We start from the raw sequence: 25,199 nt of genomic DNA on the forward strand, positions 1-25,199 counted from the left end.
ATATATAAATAACTTTGAATATTTATTTTTAATGGCTGTGATATTTTGTAAATAAGCATATAAACTTTAATAAAACTAACACGTCAAAAACATTTTTTTTCCGAAAACCAGCATAATTTATTTGTAGCAAGTTTTCAGGATTTCGAGTCTGTCAAGTCTTTGGTCATACTAATAGAGTTGTTCGAAGCAAAGAAAATAGACGCGCTGTTTAAATGTGTTTTTGAAATTATAATTGTGCAATAATCGAGCTACCAGCACTAAATTCAACATTTAATAAAACAAGAGCCTTGTCTTAAACGCCAATCGCATAGTTTTGTTGCAAACGCGTGGGAAATCTTGACCTGACCATCGGAAATCTTGGAGATATGGAAAATGGCGATGCGACTTCGCATTCGGATGCCCACATCGACTACAAAACCCCAAAGAAGACCCACTCGCTGATCGACAGTGAGCAGTTGCTGGACAAGATCAATATCCTCACCACCAAGCCGGAGAATCACTCCCAAAATGCCAAGGTAAGTGGAGAAAGTACTGAATTTGCGGGTACCACACGTGGGTGGTTTACAGTTAGCCCAAGGAAAATTTCAAATGCGCCAAAAAAGTGATAAATGTTAAAGGATCAAAAAGATTTTAAACTGATGGAAAATCAAGGAAAAATGTTTATTTATTGAACCAAAGTTAATACGAACTTTGCGTACTTTAGAAAGTAATATAAAATAAATCTGGGCAAACAAAAACAACCACAGTATCTTACCCTTTGCTTCCCACTTTTCTTCCCTTTACATTACAATTTGCTGGTAATAAACAGGGTACAAACTATTTGCATTGAATCCAAACCAAAATAAATCAATAATATATATGTATATAATAAAACACGAAAATATAAATAATTTAAATGTATTTCTTCTTCTAAAAGGTGTTAAATTACAATTTTTCAATTTGTACACATGAGTCTATTTTTTTTCGCTTATATGGTCAACTAACAGTTAGCAAATATACAGTGCACCAGACTTTTGAGATAATCACTAATTATAATGTTATACAATTGTAGAGCTGAGCTCTATTTAATGTTTCTTCGAAGTTTTTTTTAAAAACTGTACACTATGTGCAAATAAAATTATGAATGTTAAATTTAAATTATATATTACTTCTCCGGGTTTATTGTAAATTAATAAGTTAATTCAATATTATTATTAATGTTTTGATTTCTCTTCATTTGAATAAGTTAATGGTATAATACAAAATTCCAGTGGCTTTACAATGACTATATCCTCATTTTCACAAGTTTCCTTTAATGATTTTTCGCCACTACAGATTCCCACGATCAAGGATTTCGTTATCATCAAGCCAATTAGTCGCGGCGCCTTCGGTAAGGTGTTCCTTGGCTACAAGAACAACGATGCGAAGCGGCTGTTCGCCATCAAGGTGATGCGCAAGTCGGAGATGATCAACAAGAATATGGTGTCCCAGGTGATCACCGAGCGAAACGCCCTGGCCCTGTCCCGCTCCCAGTTCTGTGTCAGTCTCTTCTACTCGCTGCAATCGCTGTCCTACGTCTACCTGGTGATGGAGTACATGGTGGGCGGGGATCTCAAGTCCCTGCTGGCCATGTTTGGGTATTTTGACGAGCCCACCTCCAGGTTCTACGTGGCCGAGATGGTGATGGCGCTGCAGTATCTGCATCAGCACGGAATCGTGCACAGGGACATCAAGCCGGACAACATGTTGCTCTCGGCCACAGGCCATGTGAAGCTCACGGACTTTGGACTGAGCAAGATCGATATGCGGCGAGACTTGGAGATCTCCGACCTTATAAACTGTTCGCCAAATTTGAATGCCCGCACGCCGGGCCAACTATTGTCGCTCACCTCGCATTTGTCCTTTGGCTCCGAGAAAAAGCTGCAGGACTTGGCTTACACCTCAAATGGCCAGGCCAACGGAGTGTGCCAGATGGCCACCGGCACTTCCCACCTGCTGCAGGCCATCAACAAGCACAGCCTAATCATGGAGCTCTCGGACAGCGAGGGCGACACCTCGCTCAACGATGCGGAGAAGACGAGCGACAGCAAGATCTCCGGGGTATCGCCATTTTTCTCCGCCGAGGAGGCCAATGAATCCATCACCCACACGTGCACCACCAACATCAATGTGGGTATAACTATCTTTTTTTTGTCAAAACAAGAATTATTAGATTGCAAATTTCATGTGGAACTTGAAGATGTTCTAACATGCACAACTTTTGATTTATCTAAGCAACTAATTCCATTTTTAATAGAGCAACAACAAATAATACTATTTAAAAACATTTTTAAAGTTTAAGCTTTTCTTAGGATGATTTTTTTTTCTTTAAAGCGAATTCGTAAGCGGTTTAGATAGATATAAACACAGTTTTGTTGTCACAATATCAAATCAAGCCAATCGATTTAATTTCACTTTAAAGTATGTGCTAATTTAAAGTGTTTTACGGCACGGTCTCAAATTTGTAAGTTCTATTTTCTCAGCCCCAGGATAGCAGCTCTTCGTGCTCCTTCCACACTTGCAATTCGGCTGATCTGAGCAAGTGCTCGCCACCACTGGAGGCTTCCCGAAATGGTGCTACTGCAGCGGAGACGATTCCCAGCAAGCGACGCGTTGAATTCGCCTTGGACACGGTCAACTGCCAGGTAAGTGTGTGGCCCAGTTATGCCTGTATTCATTTGCATAAACTGTTGACTCTCTGAAAGGGCTGCAAGCTGGCCGAACAGGACAGCGGTAACATGGCCACCAATGGAGGCAAACACTTGCCAAAACTGGAAAATGCAAGCGAGGCTTCGTTTGAGTTTTCCATGGTGCGCAGGCGATCAGTCGACGAGGTGCGTTGGCATATGTGCATGAGTGTGTGGTTGTCTATTGTCCTGTTTTCGTTATAGTAGTCTTCCTTAAACTAACTTTGCTGCTAACAAATGGATTTGGGGCTTAAATATCATATTTATAAGTAATTTAATATCTTGCCTGATACCCTCTTCCCAGCGTAATCGCATCTCGAAGGGGCAGGAGGATTCGGGCGTGTCGAGTCGCAAGGGCGATGATTACTCCAGTTGCCATTTTAACCAGAACAGCGAGAGCAGCACGGCTTCGTCGATTGAGAAGAATGCGGAAAACCTGAGTCAGTCCAAGGAGGACTATAGCTGCTCGGACTACTCGCGCAGCTACAACATGACCAATGGCAACGAGATGAGTGGTATCCACATGAACTCACCCTTCCGCAATCTGTCCAAGCACTTCAAGCGCCCCGACTTCCTGCGCGGCATGAAGCGGAAGATCAACCTGGTCAACCGCTCGGACAACATGTCCAGCATGGAGGCCGACGGCTCCAGTTCGGGCAACGGCAGCGCTAACACCGGACTGACCCAGGAGATCGAGATCCTCAACATTGGCAGTAGCACGCCGAAGAAGCGCAAGGCCCGCTCCTCGCCGATCCGGGGAGTGCTCAAGGTGCGCTCTCTGTCCGACGACGAGCTGCCCATGAACCATCTGCTGGGACCGGAGGCGAACGTGGCCAATGTGGTCTTCTCTACGCCCGTCTCTTCGCAGAAGATGCCACGTCGCGATGGCGGCCTGCTGGGCAAGCTGAAGGCCACCCGGTTCGCTCTGCCCCTGTCCATTGAGAACAAGAAAAGGGAACACGCTGCCGCCGATAAGATGTCGGGGGTGCAGTACCACCTGAAGCTGTCCGACGATCCCACGATGTCGCCCATCAACCACGGGGCCGGCGTCCTGCCAAAGACGCCCAAGAACGCGAACATCAACACACCGTTTCGCACACCGAAGTCGGTGCGGCGAGGGGCTCGCGTGTCCAACGAACGCATTTTGGGCACGCCCGACTATCTGGCACCGGAGCTGCTGCTGAAGCAGGGACACGGTCCCGCCGTCGACTGGTGGGCTTTGGGAGTCTGCTTCTATGAGTTCATGACCGGCATTCCGCCGTTCAACGACGAGACGCCTCAGAAAGTATTTGACAACATTCTGAACAAAAGTGAGTCTTATATAGCTTGTTGTCTTACAACTAATTTATTTATTGCTTTATTCCCAAATGCCTTGCAGACATCGAATGGCCCGAAGGCGATGAGGCGTTATCCGTCGATTCAATGGAAGCTGTGGAACTGCTCCTTACCATGGATCCGAACGAGCGACCGGCCGCCAAGGAGGTGCAACAGATGCGACACTTTAGCTGCATCGATTGGGAGAATATCGGCAGCACGGAGCCGCCGTTTGTGCCCACACCAGACAATCCCACGGACACGGGTTACTTTGAAGCGCGCAACAACCTTCAGCACCTGCAGCTGTCCAACTTTGCCTTGGAAGACTGACTGCCCCATCGGAGCCCGGCTGCCTCCGTTTTAGCTCGTTCGTCGCGAGCACTGTCCTATCGTTATTTATATTCTCATATAGCAATACCTAAGAGTAGACCTTTAATGTCCTTTTGTTATCGTTCGTCTAGCCCTACTTATTTATATTTTGTTTAAAGTTCACTCAATTGTATCATTAAATTCCTTGTACATTCATTCATTCGATTGTTGCTGTCTGGATGGTCGATTATCCTGATCAGCGTTAAAATTATGTAATATCGGTAATGATTTCGAGTTTGTTATTGTAACTACGCTTAAACAAAAAGCTTCACGTATGCACCTTCGAGATATGTCCAATAAAGTTGTAGCTTAAAAAATGAAGTTGGATTTCGAATACATAAAATCCCGCTATTATTTACAATTTATACTTTCTTGCAATTTTACAAATTGCACAAAATTCATCACTTTATTTACCCTTAACCTAGTTAGATGATATATAACACCTGGAAAATAACACAACTGGCTGTAAAGATTTTTAGAATCGTTTGCTTGGTCGGTAAGCTATGTTGCGATCAGTTTGAAGTCACAGTCCCAGATCTCTGGAATGGTCGTCAGATAGCTTTGCTCGTAGAAGATGCTGATCAACCGACAGACCATGTGTGGAACGGCCTGGATGTCGGGAAAGGTGCTTTCCTTGAGCAGGCTTACGGCCCGAACGATCAGGGGCTTGATATCGGTGAACTTCTTGTTGGCCAGCAGCATGGAGAGCTCGCGGATTGCGCTTTCGTACTCCTCTGACGGTATACGGAGATCCCGATTGGCCGGGAACAGTGAGAAGATGACGCAGGCCAAGCAACGTGTTAATACTTTACGTCTGAAAAAATGTATGGGAAAAAGTATTGCATTTTCCAGTTATCCGCATTTCAAATATCTAAAAAGTTTCTGTCTGTAGAACCATGTGGTCAGTATGACATATATATGAGAGCTATACGATAGTCAACCGATTTTGAAAGAACCTCAATTGTTTATATTCAAATAAAAGAAGGCCAAAATTAGACAGTTGTCAGCTATGCGCTGTTTTTGAACTACGTACACATAAAAAAAAGGATTGTTATAGTTTTAAGTCTCTAGAAGGACATTACTATATTAACTTATCTAGTCATACTGATCTCTCACTGCGTTACAAACCTGTGAACAATCTTATATTACCCTCAGCATGGGTATAAACGCAATAAATATTTAAATAACTTACCTGTTTGTTATCACCTCCGACTTAAGACCAATCGCACCCAGCAACCCATCGCCCCACCCCTCGGCTTTTGTTGATGCAATCTGCAGGTGCCTGGCCAGCATGTGGAGTGGTTTTTTCACCAGCTGGTTGCTCGGCAGTATCTGGCAGCCACGGGCAATAATCACGCCCCAGACGAGAGCCATTCGTGGCTCAGTCAGTGGACTTGTCTTCAGATTCTCCAGCAGCTGGCTGAGATCCTGCACAAAGGTCACCTTGTCCCCGTCCATGGCGATCTCCTCCATCTTGTAGACCACGAAAACGTGCAGCGAAAATAGGTAGGCACCCTGCATGATCGGCATAAGGTCCAATTTGGGCAGCGACATGCTAAGCGCCTCCATTAAGCCCTGCCAGCTGGGCGCGTGCCACGGAGCACTCTCGGGCGAGGTGCGAAAGTAGTTTTCTATGCTCGCCTCCAGTAGCGAATAAATGCTAGCAATGTACGTGTTCAGGTGGCCGATGGCGGGCAGGGTGGCGCACATAACCAGGTTGCCCGGTGCACATCGCTGCTGCCACCAAATAAGAGCCTTAATATGTATACTAAACAAGAACAATCGAAGTTAAAACAGCAAAATAGAGGGCTTATCAAGTATTTCTTACTTGGACACTTCCTGGCTCTGCGTCTGGGTGGGCGCCACCAACTCCAGCATGAGGTTGAGGGCCTCCCTGCGCTGCTCCTCCGGCGTACGATGCTCACTGCAGCTGCTGATGGCCCGGTCGATGCTGTTCAGCAGCTCCAGGAAGGCGTCAGTAAAGGCCCGCTCGCCATCCTTTGTGGCCAGGAGCTTCTTGTGCTTGGCTCCACAGGCCCGCTGCATGCGGACCATGGAGCGGGTGTAGAGCATTCGCTTGGCCGTGCCCAGGACGACGGCTTCCTGGGCCGATCGTTCCGGCGACATGGCACACGCCAAGCGAAGAAGTCTGCGGCAAAAACAAAATGATTGGATATAACTCAATATTCAGTTTAAATTAGCTCACTCCAAGACAGCGCGATCTGCATAGTTGGTCTCGGCTGGCAACTTCAGTGCAATGGCTGGCTCCACGCTGGCCACGAACCACTTTAGCAGCTGCTCCAGCTCGCTGTACTCCACCAGGTGCCACGGATACTGGATGGCGTCCTCTAGGATTTTGCTGGTATTCGGATGTATGTGAATGTTCGGTTCGAAGGCGATCTTCACGAAGATGCCGAAGAGCCGAGAGAGAATGGCCACCGGTTGGGGCATCTGGGCAAACCAGTTGCTCCAGTCAATCCGAATGAATATGTGCCCCAGCATGGCGTGCGATTCCGGCAGGAACCGTTGAAGGCTATCGTAAAGCAGGTCCACGTGCTGTGTCGGCGGCAGGAAACGTTCCCAGGGCAATTGGGCCATTCCCTCGTGAATGGGGCCCAGCACGTGGCCAGCTATGTTCGGTTGGGCGAAGTGGTGCACATACCAGGCAAACACGTGCTCCAGAATCTTGTTCGACGATGGCAGATACTGCAGCACTTGCAGTATGGTGGCCACGAAGGAACGGATCATGAGTTTGCTGCTGCCAACCTGCTGCTCGCTCCATGGCAAGAGCACTTTGCTCTGACCGGGTGTCAGTTGGCGGATCCAGTGGGCCACGCCACTAACCGTCTGCTCGGTGTAGGGTATAAGCCACGGCCCGTAGGTCTCCACAATGGATCCGAAGACAATGTCGCTAACTGAAATAGCAAGGAATTAATAAGAGGTATATATATATCGAACCAAGAACATTGTGGTTTACTCACTCTGATCGGCTAAAAGCTCTTGGTAGCTGCAAATGGCCGAGGCCAGCAGGGTGTGACCAAAGCAGGTGAACCACAGAACCAGAGGCTGGCAGTAGTCTTTGTGCTTGGGATACAATCCATGCAGCCCGTGATGGAGACGCTCCTTTTGAAAGTGCCGGGACAAGAGCAAAAGCGTGTCCGTGGCCGCCTTCAGGGTGAATAGTTTCTGGCGACGGGCAAAGTCCAAGGAGATCTCATGCACGCGCACCTCGTTGTGCTTCACAGAAATCTCTGGACAATTTGATCGAACGAACAAGGCATTTAGCAGATCCAAAAGCACTACTGGCATCAGCTTCTGGTCCGAAGTGCGGTCCAGAACCAGCTGCATCACCTCGCCATAGTGCTGCGGAAAGTCGTAGCCGAAGATGTGGACCAGATGGCGACGGAACTGATCCTGCAGAAGACTGCTATCCGACTGGGACCACGCCTCCAGTCCCTGCAGTACCAGCATAAGCAGGCGATTGATCTCACTCAGCTTCGGCTGGTAGGCCTCCATCCAAGCCAACAGGTCGAACTTGGAGAATAGCACAAATAGAGTCTGTGTGTCGCAGCGCTTGAGATGGGAGTCAATGAGGAACTCGTACATGGGCAAGAAGTGCTCCACGTCCGTGCGACTGGGCACAAAGACACCGGCTAGTAGCTCCAAGAGATCGGGTCGCTTGAGGGCCAGGCGAAGAACAACCAAGCCCTGGGCAGCCTGATCTGCTTGCAGAAAAACCTGGGGAATGAATTCATATTTACTAAAATGTAGAACTAGATTTCATTAACATTATATGATACATACCCCTAGCTTCTCTAGCACCTCAATATACAGGTCATGTGTTGCCTGAAACTTCATGGTCACCTCGTTAAGGTTCTCCACCAGATGGTAGAACACCTGCACTCCAATTTGCGTGACTCTCGACTCCATTGGGGCAACGAGAAGGGCACCGATGCAGACACCAAACTCCTCAATTGCTTGGGCAAAGCTATCCACATTCATTGCCAACAGTAGATCCTCTACAATTTTGTCATGTCGTTCGCGATTCTGCGTTTGCTTACGGGATATAGCATCGTTGATTCGTATATGCTCTGGCGTCAAAGTGATATTGGCTGGCGCCGTACAGTTTCGCTTGAAGAGCAAGGATGTGCACTCCTTTCGCCTTTTCTCCTCGTAGGGAACCATCTGGTAAAGAGCCGGCACACTCTCCAAATAGTTGAGGTTCAGGGAGTTCAGCTCGGACGTCTTGTAATGGTAGTTGCTAAAGGTGTACAAATAAGTTTGGTTTATATTTAACAGTTTTATAAATGAAAACAAGCTTACTTGGCCGTTGAGTTGAACGTGTTCAAGGGCTTCTTAAGCTGCGTCATAATGTTTCCATCGACGGGTGGCGTCTGGATGGGTTCTACACGAACATGGGTTGGAACCGGAACAACCTTCTCGTAGGTAGTCAGCAGACTCTTTATGTGTTGAGCAGGTGGCTGTCGCGGCTTCGGTTGCACTGGAGTTCTGGGTGACTTCTGGTTGGGCAATCGCATCACTTTTCGTCCCCACTGATCCGCCTGATGGCGCTGCTCCTTGCGCAGTGTCGCCAGGCAGATGAACTCCGTCCAGTGGTTGACATGACCACTCAACAGCTCACGCAGTTTCTCAGAGTTAAACTGCGCAGGTAGCTGCTCCGCGTCGCTGGTGAAGCGATTAATTTGGGTATCCTCCAGCCAGAGCGCACAGTTCTGCATCAGCTTGCAGCAGCTGCGATAGAAATGGGCCATGGCATCGTCACTGGCGCTTTTGGTCGCCAGCGCGGAGTAGTACGACTCTGCAGACTTGAGCTGCGACTTAATACTCTTCATCAAAGGCACATTGTGTTCGTAGAACTTGTCGGAAACGCCAAAGTTGTGACTAAAGTTAAGCGATTCGTTTTCAGTGGGCACTCGCCAGAGATAAAGCTCAAAAAACTTCTGACAGACGATGGGAAACAAAGCATGATTGCTCTCCATGCTGGCCAGCAGTTGAGCGTACTTGAATATCACCAGTTGGCTGGCGGGAAAGGCACTGGTTTTGCTCAACGAGAAGGTCTTCTTGAGAGCCGCCTCCACGGGCTGAGCGGAAACTTGGCGCAAAAGCTCCGGAAAGATGCGGGTATCCACCATACGGAACTCAATCTCCAGCAGCACCAAATTTAGCCAACAGTTTTGCGGCGAGATCAAAGGTATTCGCGAAGGCGACTGACCGCCGAAAAAAGCTTTCAGAGCTGATCCCTTAGGAGCTGACTTCCAATCTGTGCAGTCCTGTAGTACAAAATAAGTGGAAAACAATAAAAATAGATAAAGATATTCAATAAAATTAGTTAAGCTCTTATATTAATGGAATATTACTGTTATCCCTACTTTTATATATAGGTAAATACCAGTACTTTATTTACCTTATAGTAATTGTAGAAAAATTCTACAGCCTGAGCACGACAGTCGGGAAACTGGTAGGAAATACGCAGCATTCTGTCGAGCAGATACAAAAGATTCGAATTCTGAGACCAACCTGGCAATGTGGTAAAGCAATTGAGCCAGATGTTGAGAAGATTAAGCGGTGAGCAAAGACCATAGCTAAGAAAAATAAATCGAAGATCAGTAACTAAAAATAAACTGAAAAATATAACTAAAAATGTACCTTGTATACGAAACAATCTGATGATGAAGCATGTTGTCCAGCAGTTCTAGAATAGGGCCAATCGAATTGGCATAGACCATGTCCTTAGCCAGTTTCAAATAAGTTCTGTCCGCATTTAGAAGAGTAATTAACAGTTTCTGAAAACTAAACGATATCCGTTGTACCATTTGGTTAGTGGATTTTAGTTTCAATAGCGAACCTTTCACAATTAGCAAGAGTTTCTGGAGTTTCCAGGAACAGCGGAACGATCAACTCCAAGCAGCGAATGGTGGCCGCATGCCGGTGATCCAGAAGCAGCTGCTGCAAAAGGTTGAATCCGTGCTGGCAGATCAGCGGAATGGAGTGGCCATGCAGGCTGACCAGCATGCCCACATACAGAGCCAGCGGGCGATTCTCGTTTACGCCCTGAAAGATCATCTCCATTCGGTCCAGTTCGGGAATAAATAGTAGTGGTTCCGTGGGATGCTGAAGCGTGCGCTTCACGGACTCTACCCCTTGATCCATCAGATGCAGACGGAGGACGGAGACCATGCGCCAGCACCAGTTGGTGAACTGCTCCCGACTCGATTGTGTGGAATCAATCAGTGAGGAAACCTGACGCACGCTTTCAGAAATGCCGGAGGCTCCAATTACCTCGGGAGCGTACTTGTTCAGAGCCTCATTCACCAGATGGGCCATTCTCACATGAATATTGTGGGGCAGGAAGAGCCGTCCCTCGCAGTCCAGTCCCCAGTTCAAGTGACTGATGATCAAGCGCGCCAAATGACTCTCCGAAGATTGGTAGTCAAAGTGGAGGAGCCAGTTCGAGAGCACCTCAAAGCTTTCCATGGTGGGGTGCCAGTTCTCCAGGGGCAAAGCTTTGAAAAGATACGCCGCTTGATCAACTTCACCGTAACGCATCTTTAGCAGAACCAACAGGCAACCAAACAGATCCTCATCCATCAAGTTGGCCAGCATATCACGTGCTGTTTTATAGCAAATCTCCCTCGTTGATTGGTGTATGTATCCGATGTGGAAGATATGTAGGCAGATGGCCTTGACGAGGCTTCCGTCCTTAGAGCGATTTCGATCGTTGGCCATCTCAAAGAAGGTCTGCAGCAGGTAGTACATGTCTTCAGGAGCCACATCCGCATTCGCCAGATCGAATTTGCGCCAGAAGTCTTCCGCCTGAAAGGCAGCCTCTGCATTGCTCACCAAATCATTGGCCAAATCCATGGGAAAGCCCACATTTAAGTAGTAGAACAAGTGCCAGATCACCTCCGCATCCAAGGTGCCAAAGGGCAGAGTGGAAAAGTACTGCCAGGTGCCTAGATTCCGTGTGCGGTAGATGTAGCCGCAGGAGCGAACGAGCAGTGCTTGGAGCTCCACTTGGATGCGCTCGTACATCTCCGAGGACTTGGCCAGGTTGTTGTTTCTGCAAAGCAATTAATTAATACCTAATTACTTAATTTAGTATTCCACTCACATAAACAATTCGTGGTAATCAAAGACATATTGCAGGGTATGACGGACCAAACGTCCGAGACGTTTGGCCAGTTGCTTGTACCGCTCGTTGTTGTAGGTTAGCAACCCCTCGCCCATTGTTTTAACTAGCTGGGAAAAGAACACCACTAAGGCGAGCATTTGCTGCGCCGTGATCATATCTGGCTCGATAATGTAGTCGTCCAGAAACTTTTCAATGCGCATGGCAGATCTATGGAGAAACATGGCTATAGTAAACTTTATATTAAGCCGCTTTTCAACTCACATAAAGATCTTTTCGAAGGGCAACTGGTTGAGCAGTGCGATAAGGTCGCTTTCCTTTAGTCCTATGCATTCTCCAGTGGGTGTGTGCGAATCCTCGCCATCGGAATCCACCACTATCCAGCGATCCGTAACCCCCGCCGCACCCGAAAGTTCCCGAGTCGCCTGGGTCTGACTTTTGAGATACTCGTTCCGCTTCTTCACGGGCATCAGCAGGATCTGCAGCACGGCCATGCAGTGGTTGAGCTCGGGTGAGTTTAGGTCCAGTGGCAAATCGTTCTGTTGGGAACCGCTACGCAATGCTGTTGTCCCAGGCAGCTGCAGAAATTGGGCGGCCCAGGAGCCCACGCCATTGGGACAGCGCAGGATGTTAAACAGCAGGAACCAGTGATCCTCCCGGGTGGCCAGCAGTAGTTGCAGGGCAATCAGCTTGCGCAGCCATTCTTTGAGGTCCTTGTCGAAATTCTGTCGATATAATTGAGTTTAAATAAATGTAATAAGGTTATTGTTAGGTCTACCGGTTTCAACATTTGTAAGCTATAATAATATTGCGTAGAAATCAGAACTCAAAAAGTTTTTTTTAACCTTTTTTTTAAAGTATTTAGAAGCAAAGCAATTACCGCATTAGGACTTGGCCTTCGAACAAAGCTAAACAGTATGGAAATGGCTCTTCTTAGTTGCGAAACACACTCCAGAGCCTGCCCAGATTGCGAGTAATGCAATGAAAACGCCGACTGGTCATCTGCATTGGGATAGGCCAGCATTTCATTGATGATTTGGTCCACCTTAACTTTGGTTATCTTGGCTGTGATCAGGTTGTTGGTGTAAGTGTGACAGACAAGGTCATAAAGACTAGCCAGAGTGGTCCGGGCCAGTTCTAGTTTGATAGGGTCCACCTTGATGAGACTGCGGCGAAAATATATATCATTTAGTAAGTAAATAATTTACAGAAGTAAGCCATTACTCACTCGTATGTGATGCTCTCCTGGACCACATTGCCATCGCCGCAGGTTCCACTGAATGTTCGCGTTACTGGCTGCCGCGCCCAGATTTGTTTTTGCGAGTCCGAGCAGCCTTTGCGAATCTTCTCCACATCGTGCAGATTGGAGGTGATCTTCCCCTGCAGTTCATAGTATTCGATGAGAGCGGCATATAATGGATCTGATTCGCTAGACTCTAGCAGGGAGTTCATGAGGAACTCCAGCTCAAATTGTTTAACCAATTCCAGGTCGGGACAATCGTAGATTTGTCGGAGTTCCTCGACACTCAAGGGTTTAATGTGACTCCTGGCCAGGGCGAAACCGGAGGCAGACTCCGTCTGCCGGTAGACGATCTTAGCCGAATGCTCCTCCACCCGGCTGTTGGACAACTGCATGGGCTGCAGATTGGGATACTGAACAATGTGGACGGTTGTCGGGGGCGGGGCACTTGGGGCACTGGGTTCAGCTGTCGTTTCTATGGGTTCCAGGGTTTCGGTTTCCGGCTCCACCGGCGATTCCCTCACATCGCTGGAGATGCAGCACTCGTGGCTAACGATTGCCTCGCCACTGGAACTGCTGGCCATGGCCGCCACCCGCTCGAATTCCTCCAGCAGCGATACATTTTCCGCAGGTCTTTGTTCTTCACTTGTTGATAACTCAGCATGTTCCTCTTCCTCTTTTTGGATCTGCCCTTCGTTGCGAGACCTCTTGCTCTTCTGCAATTAGTTTATCTGGTTAAAGTTAGTTAGTTTTTATATGCCAAGAACCACCACCTTTTTGGACTTCACTAGCGTGGCCATGATTCACTTTGGATTTCCTACGGCCAGCACTATTTGCGTTCTATTTGTGCATTCTATGGGAGACGCAGCACCGCCAAACAAAAATCCCCACATAATAGGGATGGGAGCATATGGAAAACAGCTGTAAGCAGTCACGAACAAGTCACGAGTACTTACGAGTAAGTACCACAACAAATTTAAGTACAATTTGTGGCACGGCAAAAACTGTGGGACTCAACAAACTAACACACTAGCTTTGTTTAATTTTCTTACTTTTTTAACTTTTAATTCCTTTGTGCATTCCTTCAATAAATAATCATTTGTCAACTCGTGACTCACGAAGCACCTCTGCATCCCTGGACATGGCTGTGCGATTGTTATCGATAGGCAGATCGATGGGCAGCACTGGCCATGTGCTGCAAGTTTTGACCCGCGCAAAAAATAAACAAAACGGGAAAGTAAAATAAGCAATATGTCGTGTGATTTTGTATCAAAAATACGTTTATTTGTCTTTATTTATTGCACGCTGCCACGCACACACACATGCGGTAAGTACATGCGAATGAAACTCGAGTTGCTACAAATACGCGAGCAATTGCTCAACAACAGTCGCGCACAGAAATCACAGCATCTTTATAGACTTGAAAAACACTTGGCTAACTAATTGGTCTACTCTAGGGCTTATCTTACGGACTACGGACTAAGTGGTGGGGCCAACTAACTATATATGTGTATAGTTAACCCTCAGAGCGCTGATCGGCCGGCAAGTTGGCGATACACGCCCGTCTCGCCCTCTCCCGGAACGATGTCCAATTGGATCCGACTGCTGTCGCAAATGGTCTGCTGATCCGCGGATGGCGATCCCTCCGATGTGGTGAACACCACGGCAATGGGACTGCTTTTCTCCTTGTCCTCCGGCGCGGACTCGTACCCATGGTTGACCTTCTCCTCCTTGCAGGTCGTCGTGGTGGCCGAGGAATCGCTGCTGCTCCTTCCATTCAATCCGGACTCCTCCTCGTGCTTCACGTAGTACGGCTTCCGGCCGGAGAAGCGCTCGCACAGCCGGAAGATCAGCGGATGCAGCAGCTTGCCGTCGTAGGCGTCATCCGGATGCTGGGTCAACAAACTGATCACCGTGCCAATGATCACGGTCAAGGCGGTTCCAATCAAACTGTAGTACATGAAGCTGATCGAGTAGAAGCTCTCCAGTCCAGATCTGCTTGGGGATTAGAGATATAATTGATTTAATATTGTAATTATCAACTAACTATTTAACTTGCCTTTCAGGTGCAATGGTGGGTGGCGTGGCCACAAAGCTCTGGTTGTATCCATCGACGGGCGAGTGTGCCAGCAACCATGGCATTTGTCCTGGCTCAATGATGGGCTTGCCAATGGATTGCGAGAAGGTGTCGTTGGTGCAGCCCTACGAAAGTACAATATAACAGCTTACAAATCGGTGACTTCGAAAAAGGCAACTTTCAAAACCTACAACCGTGGAGGTGGGCAGCATGGGGTTGGGCTTGTCAACGGTCATGCCACCGCCGATGATCCACAGCACAAAGGCACAGGCGGTGACCATGCCCGCGGAAGTGCCCTTCCAGTTGGCAATGGGCACCAGCATGGCCAGGATGAAGCAGCCCAACAGTGGGCCCGATGTGGCCGAGAACACCAGCAACGAGGATTCAATGACGCCCGCCAGGAGACCAACTCCAAAGGCCACGCACATAATGATCAGGCCACAGACCACGCTGATCAGCTTCAGAACCCTCAGCTGCTGCTTGTCGGAAAATCCCTTGAATTTGGGGAACTGTGATACGAAGTCCTCCCAAATAACAGTGGACAGGGAGTTCAGATTGGACACCATCATGCTGGAATGTTAATTTTTATTAGTTGATGAAACTCTTATCCAAAATATGTGTTACCCACCAAAGGGCTCCGTTGAACAGAGTGGCCATGAAAATGCCCACAAAGCCGGGCAGGAAACCCAGCTGATCTTCCACAAAGAACGGCAGGATCTCATCGGGTTTCTTAATGTAGCCCTCGGCATAGGGATCGCAATTGATGTACGTTGAATAGATGACCATGCCAGAGATCCAGGAGAGGGAAAAGAAGAAGAACACCAGAGGCACGTTGCTCAGCATCACACTGCAAGTTAAGAGATGTTTTCATTTTGATATATGTACATATGTTTAATACTGTTTTCCGATTATAGTTACTTACCCACGCACTTGCTTAAGCGACTTCAAGCTGACATAGCGCTGCATAAAGTTCTGCTGGCATCCGATCTGGGAGAGGGACATGAACAGCTGCCCCAGCCACGCCGAGGTGGTATCCACTCTGACAGTCATATCGCCCGTGAAGTTCCAGAAGTTGAGACGTCCTGGGAATAAATGGGATGGAGTCTTTAGTGCAAGTGCATGGCGGGGATAAGATGGCGGAGGAGCGGCATGTGGAGGCATTCCCAGAAGCCCCACGATTGCCGCACAATGACAGCCAACAACTCAAACTCGAGTGACAAACGCTTCGCCGACACACATTTATTACTGTCGTCGTCGTCATGCGAGGCTGCCATTTCCTCCCCCATCGGATTGGGATGCCGCTGTTTTATGCCACTTTTATCATCATCATTTATGTGCATAATGAGCCGGCGCAGAAACAGAAACAGTAGCGGAGCAACGGCATCCCACAATGGATGCCATTTTAATAGTCATCATTCGTCAGCACTATACACACACGCACACACACACGCACACACATCCTGGCAGCTGGCTAATAAGCTGCCATGATCAATCGAAGCAAATCGCCCAGCAACTGATGGCTTACCATTGTCCCGATTTAGTTGGTAGACCTTCTTCACGCCGCCCGTGGAAATGGTGCCTTGGATGCAAACGGCCACAGTGACAACCAGGATGGTCAATGTCTGGATGACGTCCGCATTGATGGCCGCCTTCAGTCCGCCCTAATGAGTTGGAACAGGGGTGAACGGGAATTTAAATATTTCCATCATTAAATTGCTGGCATTCCCGACCCCAACTTACCATAATGGTGAAGAATATGCAAATGATGGCCATGCCGGCGATGGAGGCCCAGTAGGGTATGCCAATCACCGTGGACAGCGCCACGCTGGGAGTGTAGACGGTGATGCCCAGGTTGCAGATCTGTCGCACGATATACGTCGCCGATGCCAGGCATCGCACTGTGCGACTCTTGAACCTGGAAAGGATGAAAAGGATAAGTGTAAGGATGAAACACGGGAGCAGGTGAGTACAGGCTTTAATTAAGCAGCTCGTCCAGGTGCCCCTTGCACTCTATCCGTTGATTTATTTTTATGAAACTTTTAATGTTGGACCCCTTCTCGCGTTACGTTTCTTGTTTTTTGTGCTGCACCCCCCTCTTTTTATGATTTACTACCGCTGTAAAGAAGTTATGTGGAATCGGGCGAGGGGGCGGGTGGAATTTACGACATGGGAGAGAAAAACCTAAGAAAATTGGCGGGTCTGTAACTCGTTTTGATTGTTTTTATAGTTGAGCTGGGCGCTTTTTATGGCCTGAGCTGTAAAAATTTGTGTGTTAATTTGATGCGAAATGCGCGACAAGATGGAGAGCACTGCGTTGGGGGTCCACATAATGATCGTTTAGTATGCGTTATGTGGCCATGGGCGAATGTCTCAAGTGCCTTTGCTCACGCATCCGCCGGGTGCGGTCTTTAATAAATAAACTGCTTTACGTCCCTAATCCTTTGATTGGCATCCTGAGCTTTAAGCCTCTAGTTCGGCCACAAACACAACAGTCCGTTTCGGAACTACTTAAAAGTTATACAGACTGTAAAACTAAAGGAAGTTGAGTATATACAAAAGCCAAGACGATAAGGTAATATAACATGTTATCTCCAGCCTTGGAATTAATTACATTATTTTTCAATAATATTTGTATTTACAAAAATTGCCATCATATGTAAATACCACATTATTTTGGATTATTGAAATGTTCATTAATCATATATCATTGAAAGTTCCTCCCCAGTAAATGAAAACTGTCTAGAAACTTTTTTCGTTTGACTAAAATAATGATAACAGTGTGTTATGTTATTAATATGAAATGCAATAAATAACTGCAATATTTAAATACCTCGCTAAATTATTAAAAATATACTGGAATGGAAGTAAAAGGAAGTCAGGGTTTAAAGAGGACTGGTTTTAAAACATTTATTTAGGACAACAAAAATTGACTTTCGAATGGAATTGGCATTCCCTACCGAAATTTTGATCTATCGACTGCAGGCTGAGAGCTGCCCTTACACCTTTGAACCGGACTGTGAATTGTCATCACAAGTAATTTCTTGTTGAACATTTGGGCCTGACTGCAAAATCCACTTTTGAAGGCCCCAACTCCACGTCTTGTTTCGAGTCTGCCCGTCTCTGTTTTCTGTTTGTTATGCGGTGTCTCTGCAATGGACTACGTGTGTGAGATGGCCCCACTAAATGATTAATTGCCCTTGGCCAATATTGATCTGGGCTGGGTTGTCAACGGGCCGTGTCTTGGCTGAGGTCCTGGGCATGGGGCATGAGCGATTGGGGACGCAGGTGTTCGGCAAGCGGATTAAGTGCATATTTAGACGAAGGCAGAGATGCAGTGGATTTCATATTTAATCGCCTTAATGTTCTGGTTATTACAAAACGAAGCCTCAGGCTTCCGCAAAGGAACCACGCCGCACTGGCTATTAATTAATGATGTTGCACTTTTCCCCCATCGGCAAACATCAATTGACATGTGGGCGGAAGGGCGGTAGGGGCCACGCCCCCGAACGTCCCCAGGCATGCTTTGCATAAATCGGGCTTAACATATTTACCCGATCGACTTTACATTGTTTGGGGCGGGAAAAGAAAGAGGAAGCGCTTTTAAGCGGTTTACATGACAACGCGGCGTATGCTTGATACACACTTTAATTGCGACACAGCTGTGGCTGTGGACTGAAGGAAAACAATTGGAAAAGACCGCTGTGGAAAACTCCAGGGCTGGCATAATAGCCTGGCCAATTGGGCCATGGACGACATGTCGTATGACAGTCGCTCTTATATGTGTTGATTGAATGGGCGTGGCACTGGGTGGGATTTCGGTACGGTACGGTAGGGTACGGTTCGGTTTGCTTGGCTGGTCAAACATTTATTTAGGCATTCGCCCTTTTTGCGTCTCATCTATTTCGTGTTTTTTTGGTTTTTCTTGTTTTTCTCCAGGACTGAGCGTGTTGTGGAAATTGATAAAGAAATATTATTGTAGGATACAATATCCCACAAACACACACCACACACACACACACACACACACACACACACACACGCGTGCTTGGCATATTGTTGCTTGCGGTCAATTTTAGCCTGATATGTCAATTTAATATGATTTATGGGATTTATTGTTTTCGGTTGCCTTTCATTCCGTCTTCTACTTGCTCGGCGAGTGTTTTTCTACGTTGTCTGATTGTGGCATTTGTTTCTCATTTAGCCTGTTAACATTGTGTTCATCACAATAAGTGCTCGGCCAGTTGTCCAGGCTTAGGATTTGCTCGTCTGTCTGTATGTCTGCCTCTCTGCCTCTCTGTCTATCTGTCTGTCTGTCTGTCGGTCTGACTGTCCTTCATTCCATCTCTCACTCCGGCTGTGTGTGAGTAATGACCTGAGGCTGTCACCGCCGTCCAGTTGATTGAACGTTGGCCTGGTCCTGGCTTTTGTTTTAGTTTAATTGATTCAACCAGCCAGTGTGCTTGATCCGCCGCCATTCGCCATCCGCCAGCATAATTTACTTCGCTGAGTTGATTAAAGACGTCCTACGATGCGATGGTCGCTTAATAACTTTAAATGAAATGTAAGTGCCGCAAAGTATGCAATAATTGCTGCAGCCATGCCAGCGGGCAAGCAATTACGAGCAAGGACACTCACAGTTCCCATTTACACACCCACACCCACATTCACACCCACACCCATCAACCACGGAGGACAACGTCAATGACCATCGCCACTGAGGGAGAGTGCGAAAACGGGTTGCCAGTGAATGAGCAGGTCAGCAGGCAGGCCCACCCATCCTACCATCCATTAATTGAACACTGGCCCTAACCTGCAGGGGATTCACTTCCCCAATCCGAACCAGCCAGCCCTCTGAAATTGAGTTCGGTCTGCAACTCGGACCCATCATTTATCATGGCAAGCCGCTAAGCCAGTTTTTGGCCAGGCGACAGAGGCATAAATTAATGGCAAATTTAATATGACGAGTGGTTTTGTACAATGGCCACATAATCGCCGTTTAGTCAGCCCATCCCAACCCAAATCAGTCTCTTGGGAGGGTCGAGTTAATTTTACACTCAAAGGCAATCTAAGCAAAGGTGAAGCCGGCAAGAAGGGCGACACATTTGATTGCATTAAATGTCATGCATAAATAAACATAATCAGCCATATGAGTGCCGTCACTGCGTTAAAAGCCGCCCACAAAAAAGGTGGGAAATAAGGAATCAAATGTGAAAGGTTTCAGTTGATTAAATCGACTACGAGTTACCCAACAAGGTGAACAGCATATGTTTAAAAAGAGATATAAATGATTAATTCTGGTTCTAAAAGAAATCAAGAATTTGTTGAGAGTTTAAAATTGAAATTGCTTCAGTGTTTTAGTGTTTTGTAGGATAATTTAATGTACTCTTTAATGGTTTTCATATAACGTAGCAATGAAACATTGGCAAAAGCTCTAAATATTTTGTAGAAAGTTAATTAATCTTTTGAGGCTATAAATTTCAATCTTTTTTTACTCATTATTCATAAGCTTGGCCTGTAAAATTTGAAAATCTGAAAATAAATGACTTGCTTCGGCAATCTATTAGATTTGTATGGCTTTCAATGTTTTAATGTTTTTAACCTTGCTGGCAGCTTAAGGAAGCTTCAAAATATTAATTGCTTCATTTTTGGAAAGAACGTAAAAAGTTCTTTGCAACCTGTTTCGCATGTGTCCAATATCCCCGTTCATATTTTGTTCCAACTGTGGCATGTGTGCTACTCCCAAACAACTTTGTTGCCTTTGAATTGCAAATCACGGCCTCACTTTGTAGCGCCGAAAACGTCTTTATTTATGCGTATGCATGTCGTCCTAAAACGCCGAACCCTTAACACCTGCCCCCCACCACACACGGCCAACCTGTTTTTTGCTGGCTTTTTTTCATTTGGTTATCATTCACTCAGGAGCACTTTGGCCTCTTGTACTCGTAAATAAACCAGGAGGAAGCCGGAATGCATTTTTTCCATTTGCTAAGTGCCAGCAACTGTTCGCATTGATCTCTCCCGCTTCTCGGTGGCACACAAGCTCGATATCAATTTATTTACATGTAATTGCCACCCCCGCAATCACCGGGTGTATGAATTATCCGGGACGAACAAAGCCAAGCCGAACTTTGCTTGACCATTGAACTCGATAGGGGCCAGATAGCAAATCTCTGTGTGAGTTGGCTAACACTTGAGTTGGCAGCGAGTCAAGGGTCATGCCCACTCCTCTTCGCCCAATCCGCCCAATTCGTTCACTTCTCCGCCCCCCAACTTGAGTGGCAGACATCACTTGCGACAGGCGACTGACAAGTGAGAGAATCCACGACTCTGGGTGGGTGCGTGTGTGCTTGGGATGTCTTAGGTTTTTTGTTTCGCCAGTTTTTGGGGGTTGAAGATTCTGGGGCTTGGTGCTTGATGCTTGATGCTTTATGCCTGATGCCAATGACAGGCAACAACACGCGCTATTTATAAACATTATGGCACAAACGAATTGTCATACAATTTGTCAACAGCCTCAGACCGAGTGGCTTCTTTGTTGTTGGTTTCTTTTTTTTTTTTTTGGCTTTATACCCGGCTATCGCAGGATTCAAGAGTATATTGTCTTGTCAGAATTGTACATACCAACTTCTCTGTGTCTATATTAGAGTGGTTCGATTTGTATGAACCCGAAAATTATTTTCTTGTTTAAAATTATATGAATAATCAGTTGCTTAAGTTTCTGGATATTACATTCTACATTAGAACAATGTGATAGTTATTCCAAAGATCTCTTATTATTAGCAAGTGGTATGCTATTTAACTAAGTATTTTTAGAATATTTTCATTAGACAAATATATATAAATTTTTAATTGTATAACATTTTTAAGCAGAAGCTGATGGGTATCTTTGAGCCTAATAAATAAACTATCTACTCTTTCATGTAATGGCATTGTCCTCGTGTTGCCAACGTCAAGGCTTTTGTCTTTCCTGAAACTTGCTTTTTTGGCCCGGTTGGATGTTTTTGGCCAAGTGGCTTTTGCCAATTTGTAGCATATTCACTTATCGGCCTATGTGTGTGCGTGTGCCCTAGACCACATTTCCATTCCCATCTACATTTTGCCGCTGCCAGACCAGAGGCTCAGCCTATTTTGATGAAGTTGTATGCATAAACATGTCGCGGGGCGCCAGTTGCGATGACAAGCGACAATGAGGCATCCAAATGTTGTGTGCCCAACTTTTTGGGGCAACATTTGGCCATGTTGCGCCTCCTCAACCCTTTTCGGATCTCTTGTTTTCCTCTTGCCTGCTTTCTTTATTTCTTCGCTTGGGGCAAAGCCAATTGACTAAGATTGATGGAGTAGCTCGACTCGTTGGCTCTTCAATTAGTTTGAGTGTTGCGTCCGAGCCGAGTAAAATGAACATTTATAAAATGGTATTTTTTGAAAACTAACTTTATCAGTCACTGATGTGGTCATTAATTTAACTGTGCTATGAAAGGCACAAAGCTATTTATTGAATTGTAGGTATAGGTGATTTAACAACTCATTAATTTTATTTGTTTTCTAATATTAACAATAAAATATGAATTTTCTGAAGATTAATTTAAATATATGAATATTTATCATTGTAATTTTTTGTAAACATTTTAAGTCATTAGGGCAAATTATTCAGTTATTGCAAATCCTTGGATTATCGAAATTTATCAAACTAGTAAAAACACACCATGTAGACTTGTATCCCATCGATTTTGTCATTAATTTCCGTTTGTTTATGCTAATTTACAAATTACCTCCAGTTCTTCAAGCAAACATTTAAATAATTTGTCAATTCTGCACAGCTTTCGCTTTTCTAAGTTCGACATCGTCCAGTTTCTCCTACCGAAAACGCCCCGCAAATGTTGTCAATGTGCGGCACATGCCAATTAAATTTCAATCAAATTATGCTTTGCCCACCATGGCCACACCCCCTTCCTATACTGTTTGCCTTGTCAGTTTTTGCAATTAATTGAATTCTGTTGTCGAAACTGCAAAACATTTGATAACAAATTTGTTAACTAATTTCGAACTTAAAAAACAATTAGGCCCACGAGGCGACAACTTGCGACAGATGGAAATGGAAATGGAAACGGAGGAGGATGAACTGTTCAGAGCAGGAGAAGTCACAGACACACTGACGGCAACTCTGCGATAGCATCCGAGAGACCAAGTTCTAAAACTGAGTCCAAGTCCAATTCCAATTCCAATTCCAGGTCCAAGTCCAAGTTGGTATCCTCGGCGGGGCAAGAACAAATCTATAGATTATTTGCTCTGCCGGCTCGGCTTTTGTTTGGCCATTTGTTAGCGGCTCATTGTTGTTGTCTCTGTTTGTTCGTTTTTTGTGTAAAATGTAATTCAAATTTATTTAGCAACGCAGCATCTTGTGCCAGGAGCAACAGCAATAGCAACAGCAATAGCAATAGCAATAGCAAAAGCAGAACCTGAGCTCAGTTGAGCCCTTGGCGCTTCTTCGTTTTAGTTTCATTTGGCCTTCTTAATGAAGAATAAAATTGTGTGCGCTTTGGCGATAAGAGAAGCGACACAAAAACCCATGGACCAGTCGCTGCTACGCATTTGTCGAAATTAAAATGGATGTTTAAATAACAATTTTCCTGTTGCCGCGCTCCGTTCCGTGCTAATTAAACGATGTGGCGCTCATGGGAGTGACTTGGCTCGGACTGCGTGGGAAGTGGACTCACCTTAGATCGATGTACTGGTACACGGAGGTGATGCCCAGGTTGAAGTACACGGGCACAAACATGAAACAAACGATGGGATAGGCGGTCATCATGCCATATATGATCTCCCACATGGCTGATCCGCGGTAATACAATTCACTGGGATAGCCTGAAAATCAATTTTATAGTATTTATATTGAGGAATAGACTGGCGCCAAATGCAACACAAAATTAAATTTGCAATTTAAATTTTGAGTGAAAAAAACAAACCAAACTATTTTTAATAACACACCAAAGAAAACTTATAAAATATATATGCGACTATTGAATTCAAACTTTTATGTACAATATTTAAATTAAACATAAAGTCAAAGCCAATTAAATTGCATGATTGTGGAAAACATTAGACTGGAAATAGTTCCTATTTGATTAATATATTTTATTTAATTTAAATTTGGTTTCCAAAAATAGTCAAAGACAAAGAAAAATTATATTCTAATATATATGAATACCAACTAAAAATAACTAAATACCGCAATGGATAAAAATAGAAGCGAAAATTATTTAAATGAAGTACAAAATATTTTGATTTTCTAATTTTTTTCATTAGTGTTTTAAAAATAATAATCTCAATCTGTGTTTTCTAAATCTGTTATAAACAGATTGATTTTTAAGAATTTCTGGTAATTAACCAAAATAAGTTTAACTCACCGAGCACGGATCTTACGCCCAAAGTTCCTCGAGCTATGGAAATCATTACCGCCACAATCGAAACTCCGCCAGTGGCAAAAACATAATCGGCTTTGCTGCGTTCCTTCTTTTTGCCAAAAATGCGTGTCCAGAGCGGCCCTAAGACGGTGAGGGCTATAAACAGCACAAACATCAGGTAATCCCAACCCATAGTACTCAAGTCCTTGGCCATGTTGCTGGTGCTTCTGGTTTTGTTTCTGCTTCTGCTGGAAATAAATGAAGAAAGGCAAGAAATGAAAATCAAAATTCAAGTTGGACACCGGCAAAAAACAAACACAATCTTTTCAACTTTGGGGGGGCTTTTAGGTGAGATGTGAGCTGGATAAAACGTTTTCCAGCACAGTTGAGCATGTGCATGTTAGTCACGCCCGTTGGACATAATGCCAACTGAGCGCTCCGTGGCTCGGCGGCCCCGTTTTCAAGCAGGAAACTTGACAACATTGTTGCATATCCGCAGGCGAGTGGGTTGTGGGTGGCTGTGGCTTCCTCCACCCCCATCATAACACTTGCATTCAGCCACCAGTGCACCCAACCGCCCTACAACTGAACCTCTTCAGATAGGGACAGGCCAAATGAGCGGCAAAAAGCGGGCAAAATGCCCCACACAGAAACAATGTTTGTAAACATAAAGTAAACATTGAAATTATTATTATTTCAAAATGAATTCTTTAAGAAAAACTGATACCTTAATACTTCAAATTATCAAACATATAAAAAGACTTATAATTAAGTCGTTATACTCGTATAATCCGGTTAAAAGCAAAGGTTTCTATTAAAAAAGTAAAAAAAAAATGTTTATATTAACCAACTGTAAATTTGTAAATTTAACCCTTTTAATTCTTTTATAAAGTGTTGTAAACCTAAGATTTGTTTTTCACAGTGCACCTAAGCAAAATATGGC

At 45.4% G+C, this 25,199-nt stretch overlaps 3 protein-coding genes across 10 annotated transcripts in view; 1 reads left to right on the top strand and 2 right to left on the bottom strand.

Annotated features, from left to right (window-relative positions):
• The first annotated feature begins 149 nt into the window (after positions 1–149).
• LOC128252664 (serine/threonine-protein kinase greatwall) lies at positions 150–4,709 on the top strand. Of its 2 annotated transcripts, XM_052980566.1 has the most exons (6): positions 153–515; positions 1,315–2,148; positions 2,502–2,663; positions 2,724–2,852; positions 3,010–4,015; positions 4,084–4,709. In XM_052980566.1, the coding sequence occupies exons 1-6, from the start codon at positions 366–368 to the stop codon at positions 4,347–4,349; spliced, it is 2,547 nt and encodes an 848-aa protein (XP_052836526.1). In that variant the 5' UTR covers positions 153–365; the 3' UTR covers positions 4,350–4,709. The 2 variants fall into 2 exon arrangements, with proteins under 2 accessions (XP_052836527.1, XP_052836526.1); XM_052980567.1 differs by lacking the exon at positions 2,724–2,852 and having other exon boundaries at positions 150–515.
• A 66-nt stretch (positions 4,710–4,775) lies between these two features.
• On the bottom strand, positions 4,776–13,702 carry LOC128252663 (ectopic P granules protein 5 homolog). Its single transcript, XM_052980565.1, has 15 exons — positions 13,552–13,702; positions 12,767–13,494; positions 12,419–12,704; positions 11,803–12,263; positions 11,521–11,748; positions 10,255–11,469; positions 10,056–10,199; positions 9,814–9,991; positions 8,712–9,679; positions 8,193–8,649; positions 7,370–8,126; positions 6,595–7,303; positions 6,217–6,537; positions 5,581–6,156; positions 4,776–5,202 (listed from the first exon to the last, which is right to left on the bottom strand). Exons 1-15 carry the CDS (start codon positions 13,576–13,578, stop codon positions 4,890–4,892), a joined length of 7,368 nt encoding a protein of 2,455 aa, XP_052836525.1. The 5' UTR covers positions 13,579–13,702; the 3' UTR covers positions 4,776–4,889.
• Positions 13,703–14,032: 330 nt separating this feature from the next.
• The window catches only part of LOC128252368 (sodium-coupled monocarboxylate transporter 2), a 36,539-nt gene continuing 25,372 nt past the window's right edge, over positions 14,033–25,199 (bottom strand). For 4 of the 7 annotated variants that reach the window (XM_052980056.1, XM_052980071.1, XM_052980079.1 and 1 more), the window contains 9 exons: positions 24,260–24,501; positions 23,570–23,717; positions 16,596–16,770; positions 16,381–16,516; positions 15,778–15,937; positions 15,484–15,702; positions 15,047–15,425; positions 14,838–14,980; positions 14,033–14,773 (listed from right to left, as the gene is read on the bottom strand). In XM_052980056.1, coding sequence (XP_052836016.1) covers positions 14,302–14,773; positions 14,838–14,980; positions 15,047–15,425; positions 15,484–15,702; positions 15,778–15,937; positions 16,381–16,516; positions 16,596–16,770; positions 23,570–23,717; positions 24,260–24,470 — 2,043 coding nt within the window. In that variant the 5' untranslated portion in view covers positions 24,471–24,501 and the 3' untranslated portion in view covers positions 14,033–14,301. Of the gene's footprint in view, positions 14,774–14,837; positions 14,981–15,046; positions 15,426–15,483; positions 15,703–15,777; positions 15,938–16,380; positions 16,517–16,595; positions 16,771–23,569; positions 23,718–24,259; positions 24,505–25,199 lie in introns of all 7 variants that reach the window. The other 3 variants (XM_052980047.1, XM_052980065.1, XM_052980030.1) reach the window with 1 other exon arrangement.

Source organism: Drosophila gunungcola, chromosome 3R (assembly GCF_025200985.1).
Source record: "Drosophila gunungcola strain Sukarami chromosome 3R, Dgunungcola_SK_2, whole genome shotgun sequence".
Taxonomy (NCBI): domain Eukaryota; kingdom Metazoa; phylum Arthropoda; class Insecta; order Diptera; family Drosophilidae; genus Drosophila; species Drosophila gunungcola.

Excerpts from the sequence above, each read along its gene's own strand:
- LOC128252663 (XM_052980565.1), bottom strand. The coding sequence starts at position 13,578 with ATGGCCACGCTAGTGAAGTCCAAAAAG. Across the intron at positions 8,127-8,192 it reads AGGTGCTAGAGAAGCTAGGG|GTTTTTCTGCAAGCAGATCA; the intron begins GTATGTATCATA and ends TTCATTCCCCAG. Across the intron at positions 7,304-7,369 it reads AGAGCTTTTAGCCGATCAGA|TTAGCGACATTGTCTTCGGA; the intron begins GTGAGTAAACCA and ends TTGCTATTTCAG.
- LOC128252664 (XM_052980566.1), top strand. The coding sequence starts at position 366 with ATGGAAAATGGCGATGCGACTTCGCATTCGGATGCCCACATCGACTAC. Across the intron at positions 2,664-2,723 it reads TGGACACGGTCAACTGCCAG|GGCTGCAAGCTGGCCGAACA; the intron begins GTAAGTGTGTGG and ends ACTCTCTGAAAG. Across the intron at positions 4,016-4,083 it reads TGACAACATTCTGAACAAAA|ACATCGAATGGCCCGAAGGC; the intron begins GTGAGTCTTATA and ends AATGCCTTGCAG.